The sequence below is a fragment of the Pantherophis guttatus genome, chromosome 2, assembly GCF_059756535.1.
Source record: "Pantherophis guttatus breed Tessera chromosome 2, ASM5975653v1, whole genome shotgun sequence".
Taxonomy (NCBI): Eukaryota; Metazoa; Chordata; class Lepidosauria; order Squamata; family Colubridae; genus Pantherophis; species Pantherophis guttatus.
Window position 1 is genome coordinate 193,486,979 of NC_142064.1, and position 14,929 is coordinate 193,501,907.

The following is a 14,929-nucleotide window of genomic DNA, read 5'->3' on the forward strand; positions in this document are numbered from 1 at the left end:
TTTTGGTTGTTTGTTTGTTTGTTTTTAAAAAAAAAACAGTTTCCAAGGCCTATGTGGATCAGGGCAGCATCAGAATCTGATGTGAAAATATACATAAAAAGTGAGGATTAGCGTAGCCCTGTTACTTTCATAAAGAACAGGGGATTCCTGGGATATTCCCAGTTTTAGAATGTATGTTTTATTTGGAATTAGACTGCGTGGAGAAGTAGGTTTGTAGGTTTGTATAACTGTCAGTATGTGTTTGGATAAGATGTTGGTTTAAGAGCAATGGCAACTAAAGTGATATCACAATATTTTATTAACTGCACAGTGAAAGAACTCTGTTTAGTTAATTAGCTAGTTTTTCAAAGCTAGATGTTGAAGCAAAGAAGGAATTATTTTCCCTGATAGCATCCTTACATTCTTTTAGATTTTACTCATGGCTGTAACAGAATGATTTAGTTTCTCAGGAATGACATAAGTCTGTAAGAATTCCATCCCATAATGAATGCAAACAAGAATACCTTTACTCCTAGGTCACTACCATGTTTCCCCGAAAATAAGACCCTATCTTATATTTTTTTTTGAACCCTGAAATAAACGCTTGGCCTTATTGCCATGCACTCAAAAGCCGGATTGGGTTTATTATCAGGGGATGTCTTATTATTGGGAAAACAGGGTATAAAAGAGACTTTAAAAAGTAATGAATTTGGGGAGTAAAGTAGCAGGTAAACTATTAAGAAACTTCTAGAGGTTTTGAATGTCAAGTTGTGACAGCTTCAGCCAGCATGCCCATTAGCAACAGATTATGGGCTTGAATTCTAAAACAATTGCTGGACACAATATTTCATACTTCCAGTGTACAGGATAGTTGCCATGACTATCTGTATTCTATTTCATCCAATTTTATCTAATCTCATACATTTCTCTGGTTTGTGTTTGGTAAGGGAGGGCTGGTCAATAATTTAAGCATTAATAAGGATAATCATAGACAACACTTGAATCTGAGTTATATTACTAATGCATACAGAACATTGGAAGCCAGGAGAATCAGAATTCAGAACATCATTGTTTAGTTACAAACTGAGAAAGAAAGCAGGTATCAACCCTCCAAAGTAAACCAGAAAGGAAACATGATCAGTTAAGCCAGTGGTTCTCAACCTTCCTAATGCTGCAACCCTTTAATACAGTTCCTCATGTTGTGGTGATCCCCAACCATAAAATTATTCCTAAAACCATTGAAAATATGTGTTTTCTGATGGTCTTAGGTGACCCCTGTGAAAGGGTTGTTTGACCCCCAAAGGGGTCGCGATCCACAGGTTGAGAACCACTGAGTTAAGCTAACTTTATTTTATTGTAAGACTACATTAACAGAATCTGGCAAGTCTGAAACTGCAGATTTCCTGCTGTCTCTTATTAGTCTGATCAATTAGGGTGGGTCCTTCCTAGGTTTCTTTCTCTGACCATTAAGCAACTGTGGGCTCCTCCCTCTCTTGTGTGATTGTTCCCTCAGACACATCACTTCCTCTCTTCTCGCAAGGTCATTCCCACATACCATTCCAACAGAAAAATCAAACAGGAAAATGAAGCAGGAAGCCAGTTGATTCTGACCCAAGTATGTAGTATGTGTGCCATCACATCCTTCTTCAGTTCCTTCTTCAGGAACAAAGTATGTGAAATTCAGTTTTGATTTGACATGAGGGATTTACCATAGAAGCTAAGCTAAGAACTTAGCTCATAAAAATTCCTCTTCTATCTCTGTGTAACATAACTAGAATCAGGAATCCAAAAACCTTCTTAGTTTTTAATTGCAGCTTAGCATAGAGATGGGCAGTGTCTTAATTTTTGCAGGCTACTTATTCTGCAACTGAACAATAATAGCAATAGCAATATTAATTAGACTTACATAATGCTTTACAGCCCTCTCATTTGACAGTTCTTACTGTTGAAAAGGACATGTTTTTTTTAATTTCATAGGAAACAAACTTAATAAAAATATTAACCACTAGATAATACCACTTTGAGAAGCAAATCTTGGGAATGGCTTCTGGTTACGATTCATCCAGCCAGTGATATAACTAGGATAATGGTTCAAGCAGTGGTGGAACAAATAATTAGATGTCATACATAAATCTGCTACATTTTGAGTGTTAATCGACACATATGAGGCTCTTCAAAGTCAACATTTTCCTTTCTACTACCTCTGTTTTTCAGTGAGAGATATTTACCTAGGCTAAGTAGTGACTCATAAAGATGGTATAGAATAATAATGTTGAGCTACAACTGTCTATTTTGTGTATATTTGCCTCAGATTTATTTCTCCATAATATGGGAAACCCTGCTGACATCAACTTAAAGACAAGCAATTTCTTTTTAGTCATTTATTCCCTTAGGCTCTGTGCTCGTTAATTTGCAGTTGATCCACCAAATCAAGCAAACAGACTGCCCTTCTAAGTTTGTATACATTAGGTTTCTGACCAGTTAGTAGCAGCTCATTAACACCCATTTCTCTATAAATAAGCCTTTGAGAAACAACATTCTATCTTGGGAATTCTTGATGCTGAACTGTGGCTGAATTCTCCATTAATCATTTTTTTTGTGTTTAATTCTGGTTTGAACTAAAAATCTGTCTAGACTATTAAGGGTGAGTTTATTTGGTTGCCAAATTGGGCATATAAATGTGTATATCTGTACTAAAGAAAAAGTTAGTGTGAGACTGAAAAGTGTACCAGTGGGGTATTGAGAGTTTCAAGCATAAAAGAAAGCAAATTATTTTAAGCAAAACATTTCCCATATGGCATATATATATATAAAGTCTAGACAATGAGTCAGGATTTTCCTAGGTAACATTTCCTGGAAATTGCAGAACAGAATCTGTTTCTATAAATGTATTTGTTTTTGTTGCACAGTTTAAAATTTAATCATTTTAAAGAATTTTTTTCATCCTGTAACACGCTAAAGATCAAATCATAAAATGCCAAATAGTTGTAACTTGCTGCCATCCAATGACTCTCCCCTATTTCATATACAGATACATTCCTATATATTTCATAACATTTTAATCAAACATGGCTTACTTGCTTCTGAGTCAATTCTATAGGTTAAATCCACAGGAAATACATTATTCTCTTTGCAGTTTTGACACTGAGATTACATTGTCTGCTTTTCTAAACATTGCAGATTTAGAAATTAACCAATATTGGGGAAAGATGAAGCTTTTTTTCCCTTATGAAAAAGGAAAGCATAGCTTTTATTTTGTTGTTTTTTAAAAACAATAATAAAATGGAGTTTTTTTAAAAAAAATACTGACTTTTATTTCTATATATTATCTTCTGCTAGAAGGCAGAGAAAAGACAACTCACCAGCAGCTGTTAAATATGTTAAAGGCAACTCATTAATTTGATCACTGATCAATTTTTTAAAAAATAAACCTTAGAACATAACTAATTGGCCTGGCTATTTATTTACAACACCGAGGTACATTCATTGACTGATTTATTTACCTGATTGCTCATAATACATTTGGGATAGCCATGAGTTCATATAAATTGGTATAAGAGAATGAAAAAAAAAATATTTAAATCAATTCCTTTGACCAAGTAGGCTGGTCAAAGAAAGCAAAAATTATCTCCCAAGGAGAGAAGTATTATTCTAGTATTAGGGCTTAATGAGAGAAAACATTAGATAGCGTGTTAAAATAATAAACATAATGGAATTATGGATATCATCCAAACAGTGATTAAATACAGTGTAGGAGCCCAGCAGATACCAAAATAGCTTAATCTGCTAAAAAAAATAAATAACTTCATTACTTTTAAAGTAGATTACAGTTGATCACCCTGATATACATAGATGAATTAAAACTTTTTAAGCTTTAGAAAGATGCAGAGAATGGATACATGTTTAACAGTTAGAAAACAACATATGATATTGGCTTCAATGCATATATTTTATGCACATTTTGCTAAAGTGATAGCCCCTTAGTAGATCTTGCTCCCCAATATAGTAAGTGAATATCAGGCGCAAAAGAGCAGGACTACACATGAAACTCCAATTAAACTGATTTATTGCTAATCATCCCTATGCACAGAAAACTACTCATTAATGGTTAGCACTATCTTGGCATTAGATAAGGGTAAATGATAGGGTTGCGAGGTGTCCACTATTTGAGCGGACAATCCACTTTTTTCACATTATGTTCACTATTTTTTTTCACAAAATAGTGGACTTTTTTTTATTCAAAAGCTTTATGATGAAATGGTACATAATCTAAAGCTGTACAGCTAAGGATAGGAGAATCGTGTTTTGTCTTTTTTTTCCATAAGTTAGAATGAGACAAAGATTGAATATCCATTGATCTCGATTCTCCGAAAAAATTAATGATGAGATTAAAATAAAAATATATTATAAAATTATGTACAATTCACATTTTTAAAATGTATTGTAGCTTGTGTTGACTGACCTAAAATGGTGTGTTAAAATGTTTGTAAGAAAATATATAATTTAATTGTAATTTTTTTTTATTTTTTTACTATTTAACACCTCCCCCCCCCAGCTTGTCCACTATTTTTTGGAAGCAGACCTGGCAACCCTAGTAAATGAAATTCAAGAGAAGTTGGACTTAGTCCATTTGTGGCTTCATAGAGATTCTAGGGCAGTGTTGGCAAACCTTTTTGGTACCAAATGCTGAAAAAGGAGTGCGTGCGAGTGCTCGCGTGCATGCCAAAAACCGGAAGATCAGGTGGCCAGTGCGCATGCATGCACCAGCCACCTGATCTTCCAGTTTCTGGTGTCCACATGCACGTAAAGACCAGCTGACCAGCAGGCCAGAACCCGGAAGAGCAACAGGTGATGGCTTGCTTGCCCAGAGAGATGGCTCTGCATGCCACTTCAAGCACGTGTGCCATAGGTTCACCATCACGGCTCTAGGCTGATGTTGTGACCCAGGCCCAAGTAAGTAGTAGGAAAATCAGTCAGTGAAAAAACAAACAAACTTTATTCGAACAGCTGAGAATTACTTCATTCCCAGCATCGTTCAATTAAATTAAAGCAAATTCCTTCCAACACAAATTCCTCAGTCCTATCACAAATCTTGGTCCAATTAGGCAACCTGCCAAAGGCCTTTCTTGGCAAACGTTCAGAAGTCACAGATACAAAAATAAATACAAGACGTAGACGAAGCTACCAACATTGTTTTTCACAAAGCCCAAACGCCGTTGCTGGTCTGTTTTAAGCCTTATGGGAGGGGCCAATCATCTCTTGGCCCTACTCCTGAGTTGTCCTCTTTGCTTGAGCTGCTCTTGCCTTCTGGCAGCTCTTCTCATGTGTGCATTAGGAACAGGCTCCTCCTATTCCTCTGCCTCACTCCTATCAGTCTCTGGAGGCTCTGGAGTCCACACCTCACTCCCCGATGGCCCTGGCCCCATCTCTGCCTCTGACACAGAACCCTCATCCGGGCCTTCCCCAGCCTCCAGGACTGGCCCATGTTCTTCCTCAGCCTCATCGTTGTCTGACTCCGCTGCCAGCTCCACAGGTTGCTGGTGGACCACAACAGCTGATTCCTCTTTTGACTCTGCCCTCTGGTTCTGCCACTCCTTTTATAGTGAAACACATTGATTTTCCAGTTCATCTTTAAAATGCCTCCCCTGAGTAGTCTATAATTTTTCAATTAGCTTCACCATGGGGATATTTCTCAACTTGCCAGTCATCTTTCCAGTTGTTCTATATGACTTTTCAGGAAGTTGATGGTCACAAATTACAGAATGATAGGTCAATGCAGACTGATCTAACTAGACTTAATTTCAGTCAACTTTCACTGTACCAATTATGCCAGATGGTAACTGACATTTTGGTTGATTTATCTTATTATGCTGTGTATATTTCTCACTACAGAGTGGTTGCTTATGAATGTTGTCCTGGATATGAAGAAGTTCCTGGAGAAAAAGGCTGCCCAGCTGGTAAATAAGATTATTAAGTGACACTTACAGGTTCCCCAGTTTGAACCATATAAATTTGTAGTGATCAATGTATTGATGCGTATCTCTTGATTTGACCAATGAGCACTAAATCAATAAGTAAAAAAGCAAGTTATAATAAGGAAAAGTTTTCTAGTATCTGTTCTAAACAGAGTGATATAAAAAGTGGCACCTTTTTTTTAACGTTTAAAACCAATTATGCTTTCTGTTTTCAAAATATAAACAATGTTAAATAGCTAGCAAGACAAGTACAGTATTGCCTATGTGTGGGATTTAATTAGTTAACACATATACAGAGGAAGCAGGTTCTCATCTGGCATCTCAGAGTAAAACCTTTCAGTCCTAATTTTATTTTATCCCTATTTTCTGCCACATATTTTGGCTTTTGTTACACAGGCAAATGGGAGATTATAGTGAATTTTCTTTCCTCAGCATTTCCATAAACCATGCTATTTTTGTCTGTCAATGGCTATTAATTATGATGGTTAAAGGAAACTTACGTTTCAAGAGTAATGTGTCTGGAGGGGGGGGGAAATGTAAGGAGAAATAAGCTGCCTTAGGAAATATGACAAAGAAGTACTTAGCAGGCATTTTTTAGAAACAGAAGACTGAACTAAACACTTTTTGTCTGATGCCACAATGCTACCAAAGCTTATCTTCTTCAGTTACCTTTTTCTTGAGTTTCCATTTTGTTGCTTTCTCCTATAAGTAGAGCAGATTTCCTTTCCTTAAAATTTTTCAAACCTCCTTTCCTTCCTTTCCGTTCCCTAGAAAAATGTTCATAAACCAGTCTCACTTCACCTTATCTCCTTAACCTGCCTATTCAGCACCATCACATTCATGGGTTCTGTACAACAAACACACACACAAGGCATATGTAGTGGGTTAGATAAAACCTACATATTCTTTAATATATAATACATATCTGATATCTATTTATCTCTATCTTATCTATCTATCTATCTATCTATCTATCTATCTATCTATCTATCTATCTATATCATCTATCTATGTAATATTATTTCTTAACATCAGTTCTGAGTAGATGGCACAGAAGAGCAGCCTGGAGTGAAAAAATGAAACCTGCAAATTGCTTTCTATAAATTACTCTTCCCCACCTCCCACCCTATGTTTTCTTCTTCTCTGTAGAATTTCAGATGTGTCTGCCATTGCAAATGGATGCTTAAAGAGTAATAAATTGTAGGAAAATGATGGAATGAGAAACAGTGAAGTCTCATTTTCCTTGCTGCTTCTCCGCCCACAAAGTAATATTTTAACTTAATATCTGGTTCGCAAAAATCCAGATAACCATTAGACAGAAGAAGAGAGATTTCTGTATTGTCCTCTTAATGGTTATCTGGATTTCTGCACAGCAGGTATGGTATGTCTATGCAATTATATATGCATAGTATAGCTTTTATTGTCATTGTACATCATGTATACAACGAAATTGGTTATACCCATTATTATTATTATTATTATTATTATTATTATTATTATTATTATTATTATTATTATATCCATGTGCATGCAAAATACCATTTGCCACTTTCGTTTCTCTTTTCTGTTTGCTACAGATTTAAAATACCAATCAAGCTAATTCTAGGTCTGCACTAAGAACAGTAATATGTGAAAAAATTGTGTCGATTCAATGGGTTGGATTTAGACTTACTTATTTTTCAAGAACTAAGAACAGGATTTAAATAATTCTGTCTAATCTATCTCATTGATTTCAATTGGCCTCACTAACTCTCAGCACCATGTTATGGCTTAATTATGGCTTAATTATTTTATTCTAATTGAGAAATAACTCTAACCCTAACCAGAGAGCCAGTTTGATATAGTGGTTAAGGCATGAGATAGAAACTGAGAGTTCTAGTTCCACCTTAGGCACAAAGCCAGAGCTGGATGACTTTGGCCCAGTCAGTCCCTCTCAGTCTTAGGAAGGAGGCAGTGCTAAGCCACTTCTGAAATTTGTCAGGAAAACTACAAGGACTTGTCTAGGTGGTCATCAGGAGTCAATACTGATTTGATTGCACCATAGAAGAGAAAGAGACAAAAGAGAGAGAGGGAGGGAGGGAGGGGGGAGGGAGAGAGAGAGAGAGAGAGAGAGAGAGAGAGAGAGAGAGAGAGAGAGCGAAAGAAGGAAACGGAGAGGGAGGGGGAGGGGGAGGGGGAGAGGGAGAGGGAGGGAGAATAGACTTTGTTCTGAATTGACTATGACTTTGCTAAAGAGAAATGCCTTTATTTTTAACAGCTTTGCCACTTGTCAATCTTTATGAGACACTTGGAGTTGTCGGAGCCACCACCACTCAGCTCTATTCTGCCAGCTCTAACCTGAGTGCTGAAATCACAAGGCCTGGCAGCTACACAATCTTTGCCCCCACCAATGAGGCCTGGGCGTCATTGCCTGCTGTAAGTCTAGGGCAGCTACATTTTGCTCAACGTGGGTGGAATTCCTGATGTGATAGATCTCTAAGCTTGGTTTTAACCAATCATGATGAATACAACCAAGAATCAATAGAATGGGAAGAAGTTGGATCCAGAGTTATGCCTGTAAAATGAAACATTTGCCTTGTCTTTATCAGAAATATTATTTAAATATGCTTGACATATTTTTAAAAATATGAGATTAGGTGGAATTATGTAAGATGTGTGCAGCAAACTATATCCACTCCAGGCTCATGAAAGCTAAAAACAAGTTAGATTGTTAGAAGTTAGGAGATGAATATCAGATTGGCAATCAAAAAGTCAGTTCCTTTTCTTTACTTTGACCCAGTTTCTTCTACAGGGAGTCAAGGACATCAGACTAATTAAAGGAGTGTTATGGTATCCCCTTTCCTACACCAGTTGCAGTGTTGCACATCTGCTTCACAATGAAAGAACTTGTGGCATAATGCTGCTATTCAGTGCTTTCATCAATCTAACGAAAGCAACAAAATTCTGTGGATATTGTTGCACTGAGCTGAATATGTAGTTATTACTGTACCTCTTCATTAGCTTGGTTTCCTACTTGGAAAGGCAAAATGTCTTTTCTCAAGGGTAAGCCACCTCAACATACTGCCTCCAAATCATTTTGTTACTAGCCACGACAACTGAGGATTAGGGTAGTTGTACTTTAATACATCGGGTTGGAAAAGGAAGCAGAAGTAAGGAAAATTTCTGTTAAGAAAAATGTTGAGATAGCAACTTCTGTTTTTCTGGCAAAGCTCTCAATTTCCACTCTAGGGAAACTAGTACAGTTCCCCACCCCCTACCAGGCAGAAAGCAGATAGAAATAGTCACGTAAAATACATAGGCTCACATCTGGGATAGGATGCTCAGAACAGCCAGCTCTTTAATATGATTTCTTGATCTTAGGAAGTGTTGGATTCGTTGGTGAGCAATGTCAATATTGAGCTGCTAAATGCTCTGCGATATCACATGGTGAATAAACGAGTCCTAACTGATGAGCTAAAACACGGACTTTCTCTCCCTTCAATGTACCAGAATATTGACATCAAGATTCATCATTACCCAAATGGAGTAAGTATCTGATAAATTTACAAATACAGCTGGGCACAGACTTTGTTTGGACGAAGATAAGATTATTTCATTCCTACTTTGGATGTCTTAATAATGTAGCCAATTATTACTATAAATTAGCTTTCTATAGTATGATAGCCAAAAAAATGTAGACCAGATAAGAAGACTAGGTTTTTTTATTGTCTTTATCTGGAGTTTCTACAATGAAGAAATGCTTTAAAGAGATTTTCTCATATCCATTATGATAAATATATACAGCATTTAGGATGTTTTTAGGAATGCAAAGATTAAAAAAGCTGAGCACAGCTGCCTTTATTCATATCTCTCTGCAGCCATATATTTTCATTATAATATATAATTTAAAAGAATACTTAAATTATATTGAAAGAGAAGGGGGGAAAACTTCTAATGTACATTGGTGTCGGGGTGGGCTGCTGGGGGTTCGCTAGAGAACCTCTAGCTAAGATTCTGTGCAGTTCGGAGAACCCCCAAATCCCACTCCTGGCTGGCCCCTCCCATCCCACCCTGCCCCTCCCATGAGTCCCATGTGGCCCATTTTGGATGCAGATAAATGCAGGGCGCACCCGGAGGCTTGGGGAGGGTGACAAATGGGCCTGTTTCCAGCCCCCAGAGGGTCTCTGGAGACTGGGGAGGCTGCTTTCGCCCTCCTGGAGGCTCAAGGAAAGCCTCCGGAGCCCGGGAAGGGCAAAAACACCCCCTGCGCCATGCTGCAGGAGGCCAACTATGCCATGCCCACTGTGGCCAAGCCCACCCAGAAACAGGGCAGAGAACCCCTTACTAAAATTCTTGAAGCCCACCCCTGATTGGTATAGAGTGAATATAATACAAATTATATGAAGGAAAAGCAGTGAACTATGTATGCATCAGTTTTTACAGTGCCTTGTGTTTAGATATTTGTGTTCGAGTAAAAAAAGTTTGAGTAAAAAGACATTCTTTGAATTATGAGTTTTTATTAAAGTAAAATTATTCATTTTAAAATAGCTATTTGTAAAATCTATAGGACTCTTCAAAATATTCTGTCAGATCTACACAAGCAATCACTAGATTCATTCTCTCTTAATGATACGCCCTCGTTTGTTGTGTCATCCTTCAAATCAACAAGGACATTTAATGCCAACAATATACTCCACTTATTCCACTTATTCCTGTCCTGCCCATTCCAGATTGTGACTGTGAACTGTGCTAGATTACTGAAGGCTGACCATCATGCTACCAATGGAGTAGTCCATCTGATAGACAAAGTCATTTCTACAACTTCCAACAGTATCCTACAAGTTGTAGAGATTGAAGAAAGTCTTGAAACTCTTAGGGTAAGTTCATCTCAAATGATCTCAGTCTTATTTCCTTGCACCAGTGGAAAGTGAGACCACTTTCTTGAAAATTTGTGTAATCAGCAACTTTATTACTGGTAGATTTATTCTAACATAACCGATTCTCTTTCTTTTCCATTTATTTAAAGGCTGCTGTGGCAGCGGCTGGTCTCAATAATCTTTTAGACAGTGAAGGTCAATTTACATTATTAGCGCCAACCAATGAAGCTTTTGAGAAGATTCCGAAAGAAATGTTTAACAGGATCCTGGGAGACCCAGAAGCTCTGAAAGGTAAATAAACATAATCTATCCATAATAATAATAATAATAATAATAATAATAATAATAATAATAATAATAATAATAATAATAGAAAATCTATTGCTTTCACCAGAGATTCGAGTCTATATGGAAGCTAAATGTATTTTTGAAATTTATTACTATTCAATCTTCTTTATTCTCGTGAGTTATAGTGAGGCAGTAAATGATGGTTACAAGTTATAGGAACTGTACTGTGAGGTATAGCGCACTATCCTGAGGATTATGAATGGCCATTTAGCTTTCATTATAATTCATCCTTTCAGAAATATAGAAATCACATTTTAATATTCTCGTGGCAAAACTGAATCTCCCTTTGAATCATGTTCTTTTAAGATGTCCTTATTTTCAAAAGAAATACATACTTGTATGGGAGAATTAGTCAAGTTTTTAAATGTTACAAGCATTAATATTATCTTATAAAGACATGTATAGTCTGAGATCAGTTTATCTGATGTACCATTCATGGAGAATGTTGATCTTTCTCAGTTATGAAATCCAAAGTTTTTTTTTTTATCATTATTTTGTGGTGAAAACCTTATTTAAACTTTTAATGAAATTGCATTTTATTTCTACTTTGTGAAAGCAATGTATACTTGGGTATACATAGTATATGGGAATGTAAACACACATATGTGCATATCACCTATAACCTAAGGCAACATTCCCTATTTAAAAATGGTCTGAACCTAATCACTAGGCTTTTTACTCATTCAGACAAATGAAACTGCCTTTGGGTTTTAACTAGTGGTTCTAAATAAAGAATTGGGCCACCTATTTTGAAATCTAATAAAACTCTAATCATGATGTCTGTTCTCACCATCTAGAGCTAATAAAGGCAAAAAGTTTTGATAATGTTGCCCCTTTTTCTCTCTGTTCGATTGCTGTATTAACAAATTATATATGAATAGAAGGGAAGCTGACTGGAGTAATAGTTTGCCGTGTTTGCATATCTCCTTACTACAGTGGTGGCTCTTCCAAACTCTTTTTCCTGTTTTGGTATACGGTGTTTACATGAGTCACTGCTTTGGCGATGAGCTTTCTTCAACCTTGTGCTGACTTTAAGGCAGAAATGGAGAGAGGAAACCATGAGAAAGCTGTGTCAGCATTGACTCATTACCAAGAAGGCAGATGCAGGGGGAACTGGGCAAGCTGGTCAGCATTTTCTATGGGGGGTGGGATGTGTGTGGAGATGAACAATAGCAATCAGCATGTTGAATGATGTATTTGATGACACTAGATGGGCCTCATAAACCTCTGTGATAGCAAGTTGTGTTCTTTTTATATATTTTTTAAAATAAACAATACTCATTCATTTCTAAAGCCAAAGCACAGTATAGTTAGACCAGTTGTCTGTGCTTTTAAATGGGGAAACAATCCTCAGTTTTGCCAAGGATCTGAACATATGCGTTCAGTCAGAGTTGAGAAGCATCTTATCTTTAGGAAATAAATGTACCTGATTTTGTATATGTAAACTTTGGTTGTTGAGAGTGTGGTAGCGCGACAGCTCCCCCAGTACCTGGATGAATCGTCGTATCTGGATCCGTTCCAGTCGGGCTTCAGGCCTGGGTACAGCACGGAAACGGCATTGGTCGCGTTGGTTGATGATCTCTGGAGGGCTCGGGACAGGGGTTGTTCCTCTGTCCTGGTCCTATTAGACCTCTCAGCGGCTTTTGATACCATCGACCATGGTATCATACTGCACCGGCTAGAGGAGTTAGGGGTGGGGGGCACTGTCCTACGGTGGTTCTCCTCCTTTCTCTCTGACCGGTCGCAGTCTGTGTTGACAGGGGGGCAGAGGTCGACCCTGAGGCCCCTTGTATGTGGGGTGCCACAAGGGTCGGTCCTCTCGCCCCTTCTGTTCAACATTTATGTGAAGCCGCTGGGTGAGATCATCCGTGGTTTCGGGGTGAAGTACCACCAGTACGCTAATGATACTCAGCTGTACATCTCCACCCCGGACCACCCCAATGATGCCCTTGAAGTGATGTCCCGGTGCCTGGAGGCCGTGCGGATCTGGATGGGGAGAAACAGACTCAGGCTCAACCCATCCAAGACCGAGTGGCTGTGGTTTCCGACATCCCGATATAGTCAGTTGGTGCCATCACTGACTATTGGGGGCGAGTCACTGGCCCCCACGGAGAGGGTTCGCAACTTGGGTGTCCTCCTGGACTCACGGCTGTCTTTAGAAGAGCACATGACGGCCGTGGCCAGGGGGACTTTTTATCAGGTCTGCCTGATTCACCAGTTGCGTCCCTTTCTGGATCGGGACTCATTAAATACGGTCACTCATGCTCTCGTTACTTCCCGCTTGGACTACTGCAATGCTTTCTACATGGGGCTCCCCTTGAGGAGCACCCGGAGGCTCCAGCTGGTCCAGAATGCAGCCGCGCGGGTGGTTATGGGAGCGACGTGGCACTCCCATGTGACCCCCCTCCTGCGCGAGCTGCACTGGCTCCCGGTGGTCTTCCGGGTGCGCTTCAAGGTTTTGGTTACCACCTTTAGAGCGCTCCATGGCATCGGACCGGGGTATCTACGAGACCGCCTTCTGCTACCAATAGCCTCTCACCGACCAGTATGCTCCCATAGAGAGGGCTCCTCAGGGTGCCGTCGGCCAAACAGTGTCGACTGGCGGCCCCCAGGGGGAGAGCCTTCTCTGTGGGGGCACCTACCATCTGGAACGAGCTCCCCCCAGAGATACGGAAGATCCCGGACCTGCGCACATTTCGCCGTGCTCTCAAAACTTTTCTATTTCAGCAAGCTGGCCTGGCCTAACTCCCATCTTTTAAATTTTTAAATTTTTTAATTCGTGATTTTTCAAATTGGGTGTTTTAATCTGTGTTTTGGCCGATATATTTAATAATTTTAAGGGATTTTTTAATATTTGTATTATCTGTATTTTATCTTGGCTGTTCACCGCCCTGAGTCCTTCGGGAGTAGGGCGGTATAGAAACTTGATTAATAAATAAATAATAAATAATAAACTATACTATACTATAGAAGCACTTTTTTAGCAAATATTTTTGTAAATTGTAAGGAAGGCTTAGAATGAATTGGAAGACTACAGGCAGTTCCTGGGTTAAGAATGGGTTCTGTTCCTAAGCCTGTCTTTAATTTGAAATTGTATGTAAGTTGGAACTCATATTTATGAATAGACTGTCTATTACTAAAAATGACAGATGGCGTTTTCCTTCCTTCAGCCGACAAACTGCTGATGCTATGCAGCGTTTACATGAAATGCTGAAAACTCATGAAAACAGGCAGCATATTAAAAAATGCACAGCTACAGGAGTTTATAAAAACATTGTGCAGCGTCAATGGTTCATTGACTCAAGGAAGGACAACACTGTCTGCCATTTTTAGTGATAGGCAGCCCATTAGTAAGTATGGGTTGTTCATAAGTCAGATGTTCTTAACTTGGAGACTGCCTGTATTGGAGCCTCTGGCTACATAATGATATTATTACAATATACAAGTTTCTGTCCCTCACTATTCTTGTTCCAATAGTCCCAGTAATTGTTCCAACAATGGAATTTCACCTCTACTGGGCAGGGTTCTCTTAGACATATGGCTACAGAATATGACTATTCTCTGCAAATAATAATCCCCCATTTATGGATGATTGATGATGATGATGATGATGATGATGATGATGATGATAAGAAGGTTGGGCTTGGAACAAGCAACTGATTCCTCTTTGCTCAGACTGGTATAACTCCTTCCTTATCCTTAAGTATTGTATTTACAATTGATTTGCCTATATGACCAGGCAGGCTGGAGGCTACAAGCATCTCTTTTTTT

The 14,929-nt window shown here is 38.5% G+C and overlaps 1 protein-coding gene across 1 annotated transcript in view; it reads left to right on the forward strand.

Annotated features, from left to right (window-relative positions):
* TGFBI (transforming growth factor beta induced) overlaps positions 1–14,929 on the forward strand; it is a 56,750-nt gene that overhangs the window by 16,897 nt on the left and 24,924 nt on the right. The window contains exons 3-7 of the mRNA XM_034403567.2: positions 5,872–5,936; positions 8,212–8,369; positions 9,315–9,479; positions 10,664–10,810; positions 10,960–11,101. Of these exons, the coding sequence (XP_034259458.1) occupies positions 5,872–5,936; positions 8,212–8,369; positions 9,315–9,479; positions 10,664–10,810; positions 10,960–11,101 (677 nt within the window). The remainder of the gene's footprint in view (positions 1–5,871; positions 5,937–8,211; positions 8,370–9,314; positions 9,480–10,663; positions 10,811–10,959; positions 11,102–14,929) is intronic.